The sequence below is a fragment of the Nelumbo nucifera genome, chromosome 3, assembly GCF_055504915.1.
Source record: "Nelumbo nucifera cultivar China Antique chromosome 3, China Antique-T2T, whole genome shotgun sequence".
In the NCBI taxonomy this organism is placed as follows: domain Eukaryota; kingdom Viridiplantae; phylum Streptophyta; class Magnoliopsida; order Proteales; family Nelumbonaceae; genus Nelumbo; species Nelumbo nucifera.
The window spans coordinates 44,996,314-45,016,070 of record NC_142651.1 but is presented as its reverse complement, the minus strand read 5'-3'; the positions used below and the strand labels follow the sequence as shown (position 1 = coordinate 45,016,070).

Here is a 19,757-nt window from a genome sequence, read left to right as displayed (position 1 = left end):
CTTCCCGATACGCCCCTACAGGGGGTGTTTCGGGTCAGACAGTGGTTCAGGGGGAGGATGGGTCTGAACCAAATTTGAAAAAAAAAAGAGAGAAAAAAGCACTGATACAGGCCGATACACCGGCCTGTGTCGATATTTTGAACCTTGCATTCATGCTATACAGTCATCAAATATAGTGCTACCTATTGGTAAGAGGTCCCCAAAATAATTCCTACTATCCAGCTAGCTTGGCCAACCCCCATCTGGGATTCATCATTGTGGGATGTTCTCCTTAAATGCTTAATGCTTGGCCTCTTTGATTGGTTAATGGAGAGTCTACGGGCCAGCTGGGGTCTGTTGCCTTGGTGACAACTTGAAAGGAACTCCCCACCTCAAAATATGCCATACTTGAATAGGACATTGACTGAGGGCCCTGAAGCAGTGTGCAAGGTATCCAATGAAGTATGAAGGGGGGGGGGTGCAGAGCTGGTGTGGAGTGAGAGATTTAAATATGGGTAGTCTTGGTTATCTGTCTAATGATTCTTTGGGTTAGCTACATTGTGCATCGACGTGCAAGAAATAGGGATGGGCATGTTGTGAAGCTGCTACGTCACCTAGTTGGCACATCGTGATGTTTTGATTGCATGCTATGACAAAGCCCACTCATTGGGCATCTCATGTCACTGCAGCAGCAAACATGCATGTTAGATTCGTTGTTATGTAGGATTTCATTTATGAATAGTGGCAAACCCTTTCAGTCATTGGACCTCTTGAATGTGCAAACTGACTAGTTATTTCGTGATGGGAAAATTTTTATATTAATGTCATAAAACTCTAGCTTGAACCCATGTTCCACAACCAGAGGGATTGGGGTGACTTTAGGAGTTCTTATGTAATGAATAGGGTAGGAATGGCAACGGGGCGGGGTGTGGACAGGGAGCCTCTCCCCGTCCCCGCAAACAGGAACAAGGTTAAACCCAACCCCGCGGGGATCCCCATTCCCCGTGATTTTTTATAATGTTAACCATTTTGTTTTTGTTTTTTTATTTTATTTAAAAAAATAAAACTAAAATAATTAAAATTTACAATCCTATTAGAAAAGATTCAAACATATTCAACCATATTTTAAAAAATATCAATATATAGATGTATGTGTACATATATACATATATAATGTCATATATATTAGTGGGGATCCCATGGGGTGGGGAGTGCTCTCCTTGTCCCCGTCCTGTCCCATCAGGGGGGAAATCATCCCCATCCCGGCCCCATATGGGGCGGATCCCCACAGGGATCGGGGAAATGGGGAAAATTGCCATCCCTAGAATAGGGTTTCAAGGACAAGCTTATGAATGGAAGAAAAATGACATAGCAGCAATTTTGTGATGTTGTATTTTCGGGTAATGATTTGGATTTTGGAACTTAGAAAGTGGATGATTTATGTAAGATTTTAAATCATGAACCATATACATTATAAACGGAGTACTGGAAAAACACTGTTCACTGTCTTGCCCCTGAACATTAATATTATTAATTTAGGCTGTGTTTCGATGGGTTTGAGGTGGTAACCTACTACATGATCGCTGAAATTATGAGAGTTCAAGTTGAGTGTGTTTGTACTTTGTAGCTATGATTCCATGGTTCATCTTTTTTGTACTGGTGATTGATGAATTATTATAATTTCGTTTTCTTTCTTTTAAAAAAGGTAACTATCTTATTGGAAAGATGTGGAGATGAAAATGGGTGACACATATTTAGAAAAGAGTGATCTCAGTCCCATCCTCATTAGAAACTGAAAAGGCATCATTGCTGTGCACAAGTGTTCTGACGTAGATTAACTATCAATTGCAGCATCAAGGCCATTCAAATCTACTGAAACAGTTCGGAAGGCACTTGTGATATCTTTGTTAATCCCATTAAGTGGCGTAGACTGAGCGTAGATCTTGGTAAATGCTTCAGAATCCTTGACCCAGAAGTACCAAGGAAAAATCATTTAGGTTAAATAAAGCACCCCGTATACCTTAAGGGCATGGATGGCCACGGAACTGTGATCAAATTGCAATGGTATTTGATTATCACTTGATGGAGGTGCTGATTCTTTTGCTGCAAGGTGTGGAGATGAGCAAAAAATTCTTTTCTTAGCAAAGTGGCATGTGATATTCCTTTAAGCCCCTTAGTTTCTAGCATCATGATCTTGCAAACTGAATAACAGTCTCCAAGTATAGTTTCTTTGGCTTCCAAAACCCATCTGGCTTCCATGGATTCTTTGCGTGCTTGACCAATACGCCAAAAGCCTTAAGATTGGTGGAATGTGTCAATCCAAGCACTTTAACATTTTAGAGTCGTAATATACTGTGATGATTCTGCATCCATCTCTTTGGCTTCACTCTAGTCAGCTCTCACTCTAGTGGTAGGTAGCCCTCTTCACGATGGTTCTCATTCTGGCGGTAGGTAGCCCTTTTCACGATGGCTCACCCTCTGGTGGCAGGTAGCCCTTCCCTTGTGTCAGCTCACTCTACTCTAGGTAGCCCTTTCCGTGATAGCTTTCAGTCTACTCTAGGTAGTCCTCCCAGGTATCCCTCTCTGTGATTTCAAATTGAGACGTGGAAGGCTCTGATATGAAATGTTGTGTGCTTGACCAATACACCAAAATCCTTAAGTCTGATCAAGGTTTAAAATGTCAGTGTCAGTGGAAATGCCGGTTGTCCAAATATAAGAAGCATGTCGGAATTGTTGGATATATTGTATGGAAATATTGTAAAAAATCTACACAAGGTGGAGTCATTGTAAAATATGCAAAATATAGAATAACATTTTATGAAATGATAAAAGAAGCATTGGCACACCTGTTTAAATTATAATCTTGTTCCAAATCATTAACAAAAATATTTCGAAATGCTTCTTTTATCATTGGATGACCTCTTTCAGTATGATGCTGTAATTTTCTTACCTTGTTTTACTTTCTATTTAGATTTTTAAGCATGCCTCTTTCTGCAAAAGATGCTGGTGGATGTGGTGGAATTCTACCTTTTATAACTTTTCTTAGCTTTATTGTTGGTTTTGTTATCTGCTGACATTTAAACGGGGGTTAATATGGTTGTTGCTACTTGTCAGACAAATACCAGTGTTGCAAGCTCACTTGGGACATACTTCTTATCTCAAATTTCAATTATCTTTCTGGACATGCTTAATGTGTACAGGTATTATATTCATGATGGAGGTTCCTTAGGAGACACTATTTTATTAATTTCTACAGAGGTAATTTAAGTGTCATTGTTTTTTGATTCGTGGAGCAGAATGTATAGTGAGCTTGTATCAAAAAGCATTGCAGAAGGTGGGCCCTATGCCTCTAAGACATCTATTGTAAAACTCCTGCGGTAAGTTAAAAACTGGGTAGGATTCAGGAACAAAGTTACTGTAGGATAAGAACCAAAGCAGTTACGAAGGATGTGATCTCAACCTTTTTGTATGATCATTAAGATTTGTTGCTATTTAAACTAGTGCTTTCTGAAACAGATCAGTTAAGAGGGAGACTTTGAAGCTCATTGAGACATTTTTGGACAAAGCTGAAGATCAACCACAAATTGGAAAACAATTTGTGCCGCCAATGATGGATCCTGTTCTTGGTGACTATGCTAGAAATTTGCCTGATGCAAGGGAGTCTGAAGTTTTGTCACTTTTTGCCACTATTATAAATAAGTAAGTTTGAAATCTACTTTTTTGCCATTTCAACTATTCCAACTCTTTTGTGTATACAAGTTATGGGAACAAAGATGCATCTATGCATCACATACATGATTTTTATTAGAAATTTTATTGATTGAAAGACTGAAAAGGTGCAGAGAGTAAGAACTACAAAACCCAAGTAATGATAACTAGAGCTATATCCCTTATGCCACTCTCCCATTAACCTAGGTTCTTTTAAATATAAGCCATTATCACCTTGTTGTTGCACTTTGGAGTAGCTCCAATAGGTGACAAAATGAGAGTAAACTAAGATGATTTGTCATGTGCATAATAGTAGACCACCAACAGTACCAGAAGTGATTTGTTACAGGTTGAAGTGGCTAGAAGGGCCAAGAAAAAAAATGGCATGAAGGGCAAGGGGCAAGGAGTAGACCAAAAAGGAAATGGGTAACAGTAGCAAGAAATGGCTTAAGTGCCAATGATTTAACAATGGATATGGCATTAAACAGAATGGACTGGTGAAATAGGAATCAATAGCTTCTCCATATAGTTATGATAAGGTTTTGGATGATGATGACGACGACAAGTTCCTCATCTTATGGAATCAAACGAAAATAAAAGAAGAGAAAAGAACTGTAGAAGAAATGCTGGAATGGTTAGTATGCAAGAAAAGAAATAGTTCAAAACTAGTAAAATTAAGTGTTTGCTTTGTCAGCATAGTTGTCAAGGCGACGCCTTGGCAACTAGGCAGTTTTCAAACTTCACCTCGCCCAAATGCTTTGTAAATTTGAATAAGGTGCACGCCTAGGCCACTAGGCGGGTGCCTAGATGCAACTGCAAGACACATTAATACAGTCCTTAATGATCATTTAATATTTTTTATATTGTTTTTTACTTTTTTTTGCTGCAAATAATTTATATTGGTTTGTTTTTGTTATTATAATAGGACCTATCACACATTATCTCTCTTTTTATTAGAAGAATACTAGCATACCTTTTGTATTTTTAAGCTGTCCGATCAGGTTTGTTTCACACACATTATCACTCAGTTTCAGTCTGCATTGGACCGCTTATTCTTCTTACCCTCTTTGTTTTCAGCCTTTTTTTCTTCCTTTTTGTTGGGTTTTTCCTCTTCTTTTTTTTCTGTCTTTTCCCTATGTTTTTCACCCTTTTGATCTTATTCATTTACCTGCACTTTTTCTTCCTCGAATGTGATCTGGAACAGGGGTTCCGCCTCCTTTTCTTCTTCATTTCTCCGAGTTTTTTCATCATTTTTTCCCTCTTCATTGGTGGTCTGAAACAGGGGATCTGCCCCCTTCTTTTCATTTTCTTCTTTTATGTGTTTCCCCAGTTTCTTGGTCTAAAACAGCAGTGGAGCCCCTTGTTCTTTTTCATTTTTTGGTCTAAATCTGGGCCTCCGCCTCCCTGTTTTCTCCTTAGGAGCTCTTGTCGGAACTTTCATATTGTAGGCTGTTGTTGCAAGGTTGGTGGGGTTTGTCTCTGAGAGAGAAAATGTTGTAAGTTCTCTCATGTTATGTTGGTTCTGTCTTTAAAACCTCCATAAATAATATATGGGGGAGTGCATCATCAATTTTTAGAGGTTCTAATTCTAACAAAAGAACAGAATTAAGCATTTAATTTAACATCAAATATGTTGTCTACTTTATCATGGTCTAAGTGCTAGCAATCGGATTAAGCAACAACACCTACTGTTTTCAGTGAACTTGTTTAGTTTACTATTGATTGATGTTTTGTGGTAACAGTGTTATTCTGTTATCACTGTTTGAGATTTGCATGAGCTTGGAAGTCTGTATTGCTTTCTGCGAAAATTTGATAGTTCTGAATAATTTTTGGAGTCATGAAAGTATAAACCTGTGGTTTGCTAATCATCTTAGACCCATTGATGGAACTTCCAATGATGCGAGCTTTACTCTATTTTATGTCATCCTACCCTCCCTAGGCACTTTCGTGGATCTGCTTCTTTTGATTCATCCTACCTTCTTCTATGTTCTCATTTCCTGAGTATCTTATATGTAGGTACAAGGGAGTAATGACAGAAGATGTTCCTCGCATATTTGAGGCAATTTTTGAGTGCACACTAGAGGTGATAATATCAGCTGTGTTTTTAAGGAATTCTGCTATTTGAGCCTTCCTGTTCTTTCTTATGTTGCTTTTTTATGGTTTTTTAATTTGCAGATGATTACTAAGAACTTTGAAGATTACCCAGAGCATCGCCTAAAATTCTTTTCATTGTTGCGTGCAATTGCAACCCATTGTTTTCCTGCATTGATCCGCCTGTCAAGTCAGGTTTGTGGAATTTTTCCATTCTCCAAATTGGCATCTAAATTTGCATGATTACCAAATTACCCAACTCTGGCTCTTCTTAATCATATTCAAGGTTCAAAGTATTGATATGATATGCCCTGCATCAGGCATTTCAAAGCATATCTCAGGTCTCCTGTCAAATTGTCTTTGCAAAATATGAAGAAATAGCTTTGTTGTCTGTTGAGCCAAAACTAGTAATCGATACTTTGGACCAGGCATACATTTTTTTGTTCCATAAATTGATACATGGCTATCCTTGTATGTTTACATTACATATTGTCACTTGTTCTTCAATTTTGTTTCTGTTCTTGCATCTCATTGTCAACTGTTGGTTCACCAGCAACTCAAGCTTGTCATGGATTCGATCATATGGGCTTTTCGGCATACTGAAAGGAATATTGCCGAAACTGGTCTTAACCTTTTATTGGAGATGTTGAAGAATTTCCAGGTCCAGCTCAATCTTTTTCTCTCAAATGTATTAGTTAATGCCATGTGGGTTGCTTAACCTTTTATTGATTGTTTGACAGGCTTGTGAGTTTTGCAATCAATTCCACCGAACTTACTTTTTGACAATTGAGCAAGAAATTTTTGCAGTCTTAACAGACACATTCCATAAACCTGGTTTCAAGCTGCATGTATTGGTGTTACAGCACCTGTTTTGCCTGGTAAGCAATCTTAATAAATTCTTTGCTGACTTTCATTCATGGACATAGTTGTTACAGTTTGGTGCTAATACGTTCAGGTGGACTCTGGTGCACTGAAAGAGCCTTTGTGGGATGCTTCAACTGTTCCTTATCCATATCCCAACAACATGATATTTGTTCGTGAATGCACCATAAAACTTTTGGGTGAAGCATTTCCTAACATGACCACAGCAGAGGTATTCAGGGGGTTTAAATTAGTTAATGCCTTCTGTTCTCTCTAGTCTGTTATCTGAACATAAGGATACATGCAGGTCACTCATTTTGTAAATGGGTTGTTTGAATCAAGGAACGATCTCTCCACATTTAAGAATCGCATCCGTGACTTCCTTGTGCAGTCGAAAGAGTTCTCAGCTCAGGTAACGTAGTAAACTAGCTCAATCATGTTGCATGCATGATTTCCTGCAAAATCCATTTGGCAACCCTTGCCTGTTATCCTGATATTTGAATAACGGTTTGGGTCTTAGGGTTTGTGTGTTAATAATGACACTGAGTTTTTCTTAAGAGTTCTTCCCAGTTAAGAAAGTGATCAACTGCCCTATCAAGTGGGTAATACCAAAAATAGTTTTCCACATTATCATCCCTCTCTCTCGACTGGTGGACCCTTCTCTTCAACATCCTATCTTAGGTATTTTGTTTGTGAAGAATCAATTCTTGAAATGGATGTTTTAGATAGATTAATGGATTATATAGCATATAAATTGTTTTTTTTTTATATCTATTATCATAGTAGAGGTAGATATATGTATGCATATATTACTTGGGGTTTTTATGTGATTCTTGTTCTAACTTTTATCATTGAATTGCCTTTTGGGTTTTGAATCCTGATTGACTTGTTTGGGTTTGGACACTCCTTTTCTATAAGCAATTTCAATGAAGCTTGTGCTTGTAGCCACTTCTAAATTGTGGGTCAGGTAAATGAGTTGTAATTCTCAAGTCTCCTACAGGATAACAAAGATCTCTATGCTGAAGAAGCAGCAGCTCAGAGAGAGAGAGAGCGTCAGAGGATGCTTACTATTCCAGGGCTTATTGCTCCTAATGAGCTGCAAGATGAGATGGTAGACTCATAGCTGACAGGGTGATCTATCATAGTGCTAATCCATTGTGCCTTCCTCCAAAATTTCAGAGGGGTGCTTTGTATCGATTACCAGGTTTTCTTTGGAGGTGAGCAGATCGACATCCTTCAATTTTATTTTTCTTTTCCCCAAATTTTCTTGGTAGATTGGTGGATCGTGAAGGCACTCCCCACTGGAAGGGCCGTCTGCGTTGCTGTTGATACATGCAGGACAATAGTGTTGAAGTTGTAAGTAGTGGGTAGCTCTTCTTGGAATATATGCTAATGTAGAGATAAGCAAGCCATTTTCTGGCTGTCTTTGAATCCGGTCTGATGTTTTGTGTTTGTTACTGGAGCCTGGAGGCATTACAAAGCTAGTGATGTCTCAGCTGTTTGAAATGCCTCTTTAGATCGATTGGTGATTCAACATAGTTTTACTGTATACTAACTCAGCGGGGGATTGCAGAAATGATTCTGTTTCTGCTAAAAACTATATTGTATTTTGTTACTTTTGTTAATGGTTGAAGAAGCTTCATTTTTTTCTCCGTATCCCTGAAATTATTTATTGGTGGGACCATGAGAGCGCTTGAATTAATCAAGGTTTTTATTGGTTCGGCGTGGATTTATTGTATCCTTTGAGGTTTTGATTTTAAGCCACTGCAATAGGTTCAGAAATAGCTTTAGAATATGGGCGTGTTTGTATTTGCATTACCGAATAAGGTTTCTTGTGGCCTATCAAAAAGGAATAATGTTTCATGTTGCAGGAAGTGTCTTCTTAGGGAATGCAAGGTTGCGTTTGGAAGGAAAGGAATAGAAAAAAAAATACCCTTCTCCCTCCCCTTCTTTTCGTTTAAACTGAACACAACTTTAATGGTTAGTATACTTTGTGAATACACTAGCAAAGTTCATAAAAATCCCACTATGGTAATGATATAAAAATTAAGGTGTAATATGTCTGATAAAAACTAGTAATTTATTAAACAAAATGAAAAGTAAAGCGGATCAATATGGATGAAATTTGTATGAAATGGCAAGTCTAGTGATGTATCGAGATTAAATATATTTACTGATGTTTTATGATCAAATATTCAATTAAAAATAAAACCAGAAATCAGATCATGTCCAAAAACTGAACGAAAAAAAGGGGTAAATTACAAAGACCCCTCCTGTACTATAGGGTATGTCACAGACCCCCCTGTACTTTTTTTTTTGCGACAAAGACCCCCTTGTATTATGATCATGAAACAAAAACCCCCTTCCGTTAGTCTTCCATTAAAAAATGGGATTAAAATATTTTCTAATTCCCATATTATCCTTATAATTATTCTCAGAATGAGGAGAAAAACACTGTTTATCTTTCCCAACCTCACGATACACGAACAACTGCGGAAATTCCTTCTAGGCCTTGAAGTTCTATGTTCTGCATTCTTACTGTTCATTGGATTCGTTGGAGTCGATTGTGAATCCTGTGCAACCTTCTTTAGTAACGGAAGCCATGGGTGCTAAGACATTCACATTGAATATTACTAGGGTTAATGGGTCGGTGGCGATTCGTACGGGGATCGTTCAGGCGTCGGTAACCCAGACAGTTTTTTATCAAAACCCAGTTTCCGTCTTTGTAGTTTCGAAGGTTTTATTGTTGAGAGCGATTTTTGGGAAGGAAGCCCTTGGGGCGATGAGGAGTGGCAATGAAGGTTTTCATTTTCGCCAGAGAATTCACCTTCTCTAGAGATCCCACTAACCCATCTCTCCTCTCCTCCAGGTTTCCGCGAAGAGATCCGATGGGGTGCAGCTGTTACTGGCGTACAAAGAACCACCCTTGCTGTTGTGCTCTGCTGTATAGCATTTGTACTAGTGGTATGAGATTTTGTTTCAAAATTTCTTTTCGTTTTCTTTTACTTTTTTAATTTCGTTCTGTTTTGATGTTTTTTTAATATTTTTAATTTTTTTCTTACACGAAAAATTGTATGTAACTGCAAAGCAGCATTCTTTTCTTGGGGGTGGGCTTTACTGCTTTAGTTTAGCAGGGAAGATTTTTGTCAGAATAATTTGAGAACAAAAATACCAAATTTTCCCTTGGGTAGTGATCTGATCGATGTGTCACTGTAAAATGCTAGGAATCAGTTCTTTCTACATATTTCTTTTGGCTTGTATGAGTTGTTTAAAAAGAAAAAGAATGATTTTGTCTAAATTTCTTTGCTCTGTTCTTGTGTCCTGGACCTTAGATATATCTTGCATGCTTTGATTCGTAAGAAAAGAGTTTGTGGTACACATTCCTTTACTTTTAGGTTTTAGTCTTGCCTGCTCGCAAGACGAGCTTGCAATCCTCTCACCCCCAGCGAGCCACACGGGAAACGACATGAAGAAAGCCTGACCAAGAAGGCCACTGCCATTGATGAATGACTGCATCATCGACACAAGAACCACTCGGTGTCTGTAACCTCTTCATCAACGGGATTGTATGTAGACACTGGAATCTCGGAAATCAACGAATTAAGCCATTTGACCTTTACAGAAATGTGAAAGAATTTGAGGTAGAAGGGATTACCCTGTTGCTGTTCGTTTATGGTGAAGATGAACAGTATTTTTTTCTCAATTGTTAGATTAGTTATTATAAGGGTAGTATGGGGATTAAAAAATATTGCAATGGCGTTTTTTGACAGAAAGCTAACGGAAGGGTCTCTACCCCCAAAAAAATGATATGGATAATTAAGGGAGTATTCGCCAATATTTATGGTTTTGTTTTTTCAAGGCGACATCCACGGTCTACGTCAACAAAATCATACTGTTTGGTGCGAGTGTAGTTATTGGTTATTTTAAAGAATAAATTTGATTTGTCTTGAAAAACTAAGAGATGTTCAAAACCAATTGTAGAATTTGAAAAAGAAAGGCAAATATAGATTTTATGATTTTGTCTTATAAAGTGATAAAAATTAAACTAAAATGTTTAATTTTGCACTCTACGTACAAATGCATACCAAATAATACAGAATACTACGTATTTTTATTTGTATTTTTTTCAAACTGAGTTTAAGGATGTCTTTGGTTGCAGTGCAATTTTATTTGTACTAGCACAAATGCTAAAATGCATAAAAGTACAAATGAAAAAAATAACGCAAACTCTCATTTAACTTTTTTTTTTTGTGTTTTACATTATTCTGTTTTATGTCTTAATTTACTTCATTTGTGTTGCAACTAAACAAAATAAGTTAAAACTTAAAACAAAAATGGGTAAGAATTTACACTTAAATCACTTGTACTGCCATAGTTTTGCATCATTGCAAGTAAACACAGAATAAGGAATTCAAATGCTCTTAACAGCAAATCAAGTTAGATTGTATTGTGCTTTGAGGAAAAGTAGTTATCAAGTACACTGAATGAAAAGCAAATGGAGTAGTTCCGTTTTAAAGGATGTTTCTCTGCTTGCAGCTTGCGTAGTTGCGTGTGAGGTTGGCCGTCCTCTCTCCTTGGCTGTTGAGTGTTGACACTTAGGCCAAGTTACGCAACAACTCCCGGATGCAGAAACTGGAGCAATATTTCTCCCCAGGTTGTATACTTGGTACATCTTAATAACTTTAGGATCTTCTCCTTTTTGTTTTACCATATTGCATTTCAGTGTCTGTAGACTTTGTTTGAACGCCAAAGTAATTGAAACCGACGAAGGTGCGAGCTGATGATTTGCTTGTTCGGTCCGCCACTCTACCGCTTGATTGAAGTACTTCCACAAGAGCGATGAATGATAATGTAAAATGCACGAATGAACAAAGAGCAATGCATACAAGATTTTAATAGAAAAAAAAAAAAAAAAAACCCTTCAAAATGTGAAGGAAAAAACCTACGGGACATTGGCCCAATTCCAATAAAACTTCTTCCACTCTGTCTAACATTGTGGACTGCGTTTAACCCACCCAATTGCACCCGCCGTATACATTAATGACCCTCACCCTTGGAATAACAAAGGTCACCAGGTGGTGAGCATCAATAGTGAAATCCATAGCGAGATCCGCGAGATTGAGGTATTGTGAACAGGATCTCGCACCTTGTGAAAATCCTTCTGACTTGGGTTACGATTCCAATATGCTTATAAGAGAGTGTGAGATCGCAAATAAGTCCAAACAATCTCAATATATGAATGGGCCGATCATATTGAATTGGACCAGTCCAGACTTAAATGGTCCAAAATATTTATAAGATTAGATTGGACCCGGTTCATGCACAGCAGATTTATATTGGATTGACCCAATATCTGGTCGACTGATGGAAGATAAGAATGCATGCAGGTGTTAGTGGACTAGGGTTGGGCTGGAATCAATTTAAATTAAAACCAATTTGAATAGAATATTGTGAAGTTCAGACATTGAATTGAACTGGATCCAAAGTATTTATCGGATTTGATTGGACCTGGTCCATCTATATAGATTCATATTGGACCAAATCTGGTTCAATTGACACCTCTACCAGTATTATCAGGTTCCTCAAGTTATCAGGTATGGGCAGAATAAAAGGGAAACGAAGTTCTCAAGGCTTTAGAGTACCAGGAATACCACTTGCTACTTTCACCAAACAATTTATTAACAGCTATACTCGTGCTATGAAACCATTAGGAAGTTTTTTTTTTTTGGATCCCGATGTACTAGGCATGTTGGGTAAGCACGTAATAGCTGTCAAAATAATTAAAATAATGAATAATTTCTATCTAACGGAGCAAAAGCATTTGGATGAAAGGACATCCTGACCCTTTCTTTTTGGGTATTGAATCATCACCTTTTCCCCATAGGGGCCGTATTTCATTTTGTTCTTTTGCATAATACAACACTTTTCCAGCAACAATCTAACAACTCTTATCAAAGGTGTAATGGTGGGAATCAATAGCGGGGCTCGAAACTACATCACTTTTGGGACTATTCAGTGTATGCACCAACTGAGCCACCACTCGGTTGGATGGCAATCGAAGTTTAGGCGTCTTGTATCAGTAATTTGAATTTTTCGTTTGATTAAAAAAAAAAAAAATCAGTAACTTGAATTGTTTAGCCCTCATTCCTAACTAATGAATAATGTAGCTGAAGAAATTTAGAACTATAAGTAGGGTGCTTATGGTTTAATTAACCAAACTATGGGCTTATTTTTAAAATCGAATCGGTCCTATCAGTTTTTAGAAAACTAGTAATCAAAACTGAATGGAAGCCAATCGGTTAATCGGTCTTTATAAGATTGACAATGTATTTATTACATAGCTGAACAAATCAAATAGTTGACATTTATTTTTAAGAAGTTTAGGATTCAGTCCACCTAAGATAGCTTTATTATTTTTTCAGTTTTATTTATCAACACCGCCACTTATAATTCACTATACACTTGAATTTCGATTCATTCTTCCGTTTGATAGCAGATTTTTTTTTTCACTCGAAATCCACATTCCACGCTTTACCAAATCACTCATAGCTGTAGATGAGTTTCAATAAATTTTGTCTTACTCCCTGAGATGTCGAACCGTAAATTCTACAAGATGATGCTAGAAAATGTTGACCAAGTTAAAATCAGCTGCCAGCACCCGTCAGCCATTCAGCAGTGTGTGACTGTGTGCTACAACATAATGTAAAATGAAACTCACCGACAAAACTTCCCATTATAGAGGAAAGATTGGCAATTTTGAACAGTAATTTTTTCTTTGAAAGTTCGAAATTTTTGAGTTTTGACCAAACAACTATTTGCCATTTATTGTCGTTGTTTCTTGTTTGGAGTGGCTTTTCCAAAGATTGGCCACGAATCATGATGGAAGAACTTAGGGAACATTTAATACCTTACTTTGTAAATGCAAATTTAAATGGAATAACTAAGCACCAGTGGTCTAGTGGTAGAATAGTACCCTGCCACGGTACAGACCCGGGTTCGATTCCCGGCTGGTGCAATTACTTTTATAAAAAATGAGGTCAAAATGACTGTGATAAGAATCATTCAACCTAAAAGTTCAATCTGTTTGGTGAATTCCTTACCATCTCTAGCATAGTAACACCAGCATCACTTCACCACCCAAAGAAACCCATTGTTGAACAACACAAATCTTATGTTCTGTTTTGTTTTTTTCTATTTTCTTGCCTTCCACCCCATTAGAAGAAAGACAGAGCCTTAATTGATACTGGGCTATCATCTCGTAACCATGGAAGCTGTTGCCGTAAAGGGTTAGAGTTTTGAGTGCAGTAATGTTTGGTAGGGTTGTGTTTTTGGCTGGGGACAGGGCAAAATCGAAGGGGTTTGATGTGTTACAATTACAAAGAGGACTGTCAGGGGATTTATTTATTTGTTTGTTTTAAAGATGGTTTTTTGGATTCTCAATTAGGTGAAAGATTTAGATTGGTTTTCGTTTCTTTCCTTTGGGGTCTTGGTCTTGCAAATATCTTAATGGGAGCCGAGTATCCTTTCGGAAGGTTGTATGCAGATTTTAAACTTAGAAATTGATGATGATCTTAATGGGACCCTGCCTATGATGACCCTTACCTTCCTTCTTATAAGTTCATTTATTTCTGTTAAATATATACTGACCCCATATATTTGCCAATCAGATAATGATGATTTCAGTTGCTCGATTAGGAGGGAATCACCTTCTTTCTCCCAACTGAGACACTGTCCATGAAGGTGTCAATGGGAAGACACTGCCCATGCACCTACACTCTATAAGTTGGTTAAGGCTTTAGGACCTTTGGGGTTGCACTTCCCCCCATCTTTGTTAGGAGGAAATATTACCTTGCAGAATAACCCAGAGTCCCTCAGTGAAATGCAAACACGCCGGTTTTTGAAAAAAAAAAAAATCAATTAATATAATGTTTTGAATTTATTGCAAATGCTGAAGTGTTTGCATTTCATTTTTTTGAATTTAAATCCCACTTAAAATTGTTAAATGGGGAGTTAATTTGCCATTCGAAAAGAAATGGGGGGTGGGGTTTAAAAAATCTCAAATGCCAAACTGGGTTGGGAACTTCTTACCCAACTTGAAAACTTATGGGTCCAAATTATGAAAAAATAAATATATAAAAAATGGGAATTTCTGGCTAATTAAGGCAAAAAAGTCGGTTTTCTTGGACTTGGAGAAGCATCTTCCATTTCCGAGATATTTTAAAGAAAGGGATGAAGTGGCAATTAGGAAATGGACAAGTGGTTTTGGAGAAAGAGCTTTAGTGAATGAGGATCCAAACTCTCATTCTAACCTTCTTAATATAGTGAATGAATTTATCTCCAATTCAAATTCATGGAACAAGGAGAAAATCTTGAGTAAGGTAAGCCTCAAGCAATGAGGCCAAATCAGAGCAATCCCAATTCCATCAAGAGATACTGGGGATAGGATAATTTGGAAATTTAGTCCAAATGGTGAGTATTCTATAAAATCCGCCTACAATCTCCTAGAGGGCACCCTATGTGATAATGCAGATGTTAAGAGATTAAGCAAAATCTGGAAACTGTACTTAGGTTTAAAAAATAAAATGTTAATAAAATCGTAGTTAAAAAATTAGATCTTGTTGATAATGTTGATTGCTCTTTTTGTGGAAATGAGGAAGACCTAAAATACTTCCTTCACAGTTGTGAAGAGGTCAAGCTGTTGTGGCAAAGATGTAGCGACTTTAAGCTTGTGCCCAATCCAGAATGTTGGTGGGATAAGATTTCAAGTGCTGGTCCAAAACATAACTCAAAACTTTCTCTAGAAAAAGCTGTGGAACTTATGGAGAAGGCAAAATAAACAAGGTTTATAATAACAAAAACTATCCCATGGATCAGGTATTTAGTAAAGTCAAAAGAGATTTTGATGAATACTTAGTTGCTTGTCAACCGTTGCCCTTAACCAATACAGTGGGGAAGAGGGATAATTTAATTAGATGGACTTCGCCAGATAATGGTCGTCGGGCCAAGCTCAATTTTGACGCCTCTAGAAATCAAGATGGCATCTCAGCTGTTGGAGTTATCATGAGGGATGAATGGGGTCAGATTATATGGGTGACTTGTAGAACCATTGGAGAATGCTCGATAAATGAGGCAGAAGCATGGGTAGAGCTCTTGTAGCCTACCATATTGCATCCAAATTTCCTGAGAACAAATATATCATAGAAGGGGATTTTAGTCTTATCATTGACTGCCTTCGTGAACATTTGGTGCCTCCATGACACTTATGCAATCTCATCAATGAATGTCAACATCTCAAACTCAGTTTTGAGCTAAACATCTCCTATTCTCATGCATTTAGGGAAGCAAATTTTGTAGCAGATCGAGATCGCTTGACAAGCATGGGTCAAAGATCATCTCTTCAACTACATTTGTTTTTCTGATGCCTGGGGTCATTTTACTGCTTCTTTTTAGTGTCTGTATGCCTTTTTTTAGTTCTTTGTTTACTCCAATTGTATAAAAAACAAAAAGATTATAATTGTATACTAAATAGTATAATTGAATTAGACTAAAAATAACCAAAATATTACATATTATTAATAAAATATTAAAATGAACTAAAAATGATTATTAATTATAGGGTAAAATACTTAAACTACCTTTATGGATGTTTTTCAAATTTAAAAATTCAGCCATCTGCATGTTTTTCAACAAAATGCAATTAAAGACAATGAACCATGTGGAGCATCCTCACGGGGGAGGTAAACCACATACACATTGGGTAGGCCAGTACTGTCCGTCGTGACGCATCATGGAGGACCAGTCATCTCTGAGGCCAAGTTGATGCTACAGCTGCTAAAGCGCCAACTTGTAGAGAAGCTTTTGTAGCTTCCATTATAACGATTTCATAACCCGAGAGTTAGAAATCGACGTCAGAGCTGCAATTTTCTAAAGGAGTTGCCCCTCTTCCGATGATGGCGCAATGGATCGTGGGTCTGACTCATATTAGTAGTAGTGACTAATTACAAGCAATAACTAATTGTAAAAGAAAATATCAATAACAGGAATCGATGAAGTTGATCGTTGCAGCAGCGTCTATAGGGCAAACGAATCGCACAGACTTGATTAGAATGGGTGAATCCGAAACGGCAACAGCCTTACATATTGCCTTCGATCAACTATTGCCTCTTGATAAAGCCCACAAATCGACAATTAATGCTGGATAAGGCCACAGTGTTGATCGTTTGACCCAATTAGTTGAACGAGAAATAACTAACTGGATTAGCAGTTGCAGCAAGTATGGTTGTTGTCGGTGGTGAAAAACGACGATGTGCAGTTCTAATGACGGAGGCCTGATCGCAGAAGTTTTGTTTAGTAGGGGACTATTTTGCTTTCTCTCTCAGTGCAAGGGTTGACATGGCAGAGAGCTTTGAAGATGAGGAAGTAAGATGATCCACTGGGGCTCTTTCTTCCGAGGATTCTCGTATAGCGGTAAAATAGGGGATCGACCTTTGAGCCCAACAATGGTGAACATGTGCTTTTTGGTGAAGATGTACAACGAAGTCTGACTACTACCGCAGGAATGAGTAGTGTGGTGGCGTTGGACTGTGAGTGTGGATCTTTGCAACTTGCAACGAAAGGGAAAAAAACAGGGGTTCTCTTCAAAATTCCCCAAATTTTTAGCCAAAATTGAACCCCAAATTTCGGGCTGGGACCGACAATGGTGTTCCCACCGGCCACCGCTGTGTTCCAGTGACCAAAATCATGTACGAATGGTAATCCAATCTGACAATGGTCCCACCGCTGTGTTCCAGGGACTAATAGTGGTCACAACCGACAACGGTTTTTCTTGGGTCTAGACAGACTTAGTTCATTCTTCTTCTATTTCTTCTTCCTCCACCTTCGGCCAACTCTGTTCATCTTTTTCAAGCTTGCGAAACCAAAATTTGCTCTGATCCCCCCCCCCCCCCCCCCCCCCCTCTCTCTCTCTCCTTTCTTCCCTCGTCATCGGTGACTTTTTACAGACCGTTCTTGACCTCTGTTATCCGGTCATGAAGAAACGGTGCTACAGAACTGACTGTTCCCACATCGTCATTAACACCCTCAACATTTTGCAGCTGAGGGTTCCAAGAGTAAAAGATGGAGTGGAGGGACAATGAAGGGTAAATTTGATATTTTATTTTTTCTAGTAACATTTAATCACGATATTAATTGTTAGAAATAATAATGACGGTGAAAGACAGTAGTTAAATAATAAGGTATAATTAATCAATTAATTAAACAATAGGAATAGTTTAAGAAAATTGTCTTTTAAGTAAAAAATTATATAAATCAAGAGCATTACATATGAACGAATTGTAATGACACTAATAAGGGAGTATTTTGTCAATTATTAAAAAACCTAAAAGTATTTTAAACGACTTTTTAAACACTTGTATAAGATTTAATGTATTTGCCAAAACATATAGGTAGTTTTAAGTATTTTACCCTTAATCATATGTTACAAATATAACTTATATGAATGAAACTTGAAGAACTATGATATTTATTGATAATATAACATTTTATCTCTACTTTTTAGGTATTTATAGGATTGCATAGCGGCATATTCAATCTAATTATAAATTAGATATAGAGTGCAATTGTTTGGACACATGAGCACTAGTGGTGCAAAATTTTTTCAAGCCTTTCGGTTTGATCGGTTCTACGAGCTTCAACCTGCTCTCTGATCCCTTTTCCTGATTGTGGAACGTTTCCATCTCTTTCTTTTGCTCTGTGAAAGTGAAACATTGCGTAAATTCAAAGCTTTGCACCTCAAACATTGCGTAGTCAATTGACAACTGGTTTCGCCATTCTCTTTTAACTTATCCTCTCAACTGTCTCAGACACACATAACCTCCTCAAAATCGGCCACCTGATAATTTTCTAAGCCATACATCATCACTTCATCACCCAAGAGGCCTCAAAGCCAAAACCCATTCTTGAACAACATAACCCTTCTTTGGATTCTTTATTTTCTTGCCTCCACCCCTCACCCATTAGAAAAAAAAAAAAAAAAGAAAAGAAAAAACCGAGACTTGATTGGTACTGTGCTATTATCTCGTAACCATGGGAGCTTTTGGCGTCAAGGGTTAGAGCTTTGAGTGCAGTAAGGTTTGGTGGGGTTGTGTTTTTGGCTGTGGACAGGGCAAAATTGAATGGAGTTGGTGCATTACAATTACAAAGAGGACTGCCATCAGGGGATTTATTTATTTATTTGTTTTAGAGAAGGTTTTTGGACTCTCAATTGGGTGGAAGATTTGGATGGGTCTTGATAATTTTAAGACCTGTCAGGCGCGATTCACTCTCTGTGGGGAAAGTGAGGATTATTCTCACATCTTCCTGAGGTCCCATCTTGCTAAACAAGTCTGGTTGATTATGAGAGATTCAGTTGTGCCTAAAACCACCGATCAGCCTAACCTGTACTTACATGGTGGAACAGAATATTTAATTTGGAAAAACATGGAAATAGTATTCCAAAAGAGCTTACTGGCTATATACTTTGGCGTTTTATAGAAAAATGAAAATGAAAGAAAAGCCAGGGAGGAGTGTCGAGAGTTCAATTTGATGAACCAATATGGATCTGCTTAGTGCCTCCAGCTTCAAAATTAATTTTGATGCTTCGAGTCAAAGTGATGGAGCCGCTGCAATTGGGTACATTGTAAGAAATGATGATCAGGAACGAATCTTACACACGAGTAGCAAATATATTGGATTTTGTTCAATTAGTGTTTAGTGTTGGGGAAGCGTGGTTGCCTCTGAAACCCCATTGTATGGCTATATATTGAGTTTACAGGTTTGAATCTGATTATTGAAAGCGATTCAAAGCTTGTGATTGATTGCCTAAAGGGTTTTGATATTCCAGTAGTGTGGAATATTAAAAACATTATAGAAAGAATGCTATCATCTTTATGAAAGGAATAGGTTAAATGTGAAATATTCCTATGCATTCAGAAAAGCAAATTTCGCGGTGGGAATCTGGATTTTGAGGGTAGAGAGGAGGCGTCCTTGAGGCCAAACTGTTTTCTAAGTCTTATTCTTTTGTTTGATGCTCGAGGGAGGGGTTACCCCTCGTGTTGTGTAGCACATTTTATGTCCTTTAA

At 37.6% G+C, this 19,757-nt stretch overlaps 1 protein-coding gene, 1 long non-coding RNA gene and 1 other non-coding gene across 3 annotated transcripts in view; all 3 read left to right on the top strand.

Annotated features, from left to right (window-relative positions):
* LOC104611416 (protein EXPORTIN 1A) overlaps window positions 1-8,295 on the top strand; it is a 38,207-nt gene extending 29,912 nt beyond the window's left edge. The window contains exons 23-32 of the mRNA XM_010278433.3: window positions 3,094-3,179; window positions 3,276-3,356; window positions 3,496-3,678; window positions 5,704-5,770; window positions 5,863-5,973; window positions 6,332-6,439; window positions 6,519-6,656; window positions 6,734-6,871; window positions 6,947-7,051; window positions 7,640-8,295. Coding sequence (XP_010276735.1) covers window positions 3,094-3,179; window positions 3,276-3,356; window positions 3,496-3,678; window positions 5,704-5,770; window positions 5,863-5,973; window positions 6,332-6,439; window positions 6,519-6,656; window positions 6,734-6,871; window positions 6,947-7,051; window positions 7,640-7,762 — 1,140 coding nt within the window. The 3' untranslated portion in view covers window positions 7,763-8,295. The remainder of the gene's footprint in view (window positions 1-3,093; window positions 3,180-3,275; window positions 3,357-3,495; window positions 3,679-5,703; window positions 5,771-5,862; window positions 5,974-6,331; window positions 6,440-6,518; window positions 6,657-6,733; window positions 6,872-6,946; window positions 7,052-7,639) is intronic.
* An 888-nt stretch (window positions 8,296-9,183) lies between these two features.
* Window positions 9,184-11,314, top strand: LOC148801183 (uncharacterized). The gene is made up of 3 exons (XR_016083959.1): window positions 9,184-9,322; window positions 9,509-9,603; window positions 11,176-11,314. It is a non-coding gene; the product is annotated as an uncharacterized LOC148801183 (long non-coding RNA).
* Window positions 11,315-13,583: 2,269 nt separating this feature from the next.
* Window positions 13,584-13,654, top strand: TRNAG-GCC (transfer RNA glycine (anticodon GCC)). Its single transcript has one exon. It is a non-coding gene; the product is annotated as a tRNA-Gly (tRNA).
* The last annotated feature ends 6,103 nt before the right edge of the window (window positions 13,655-19,757 follow it).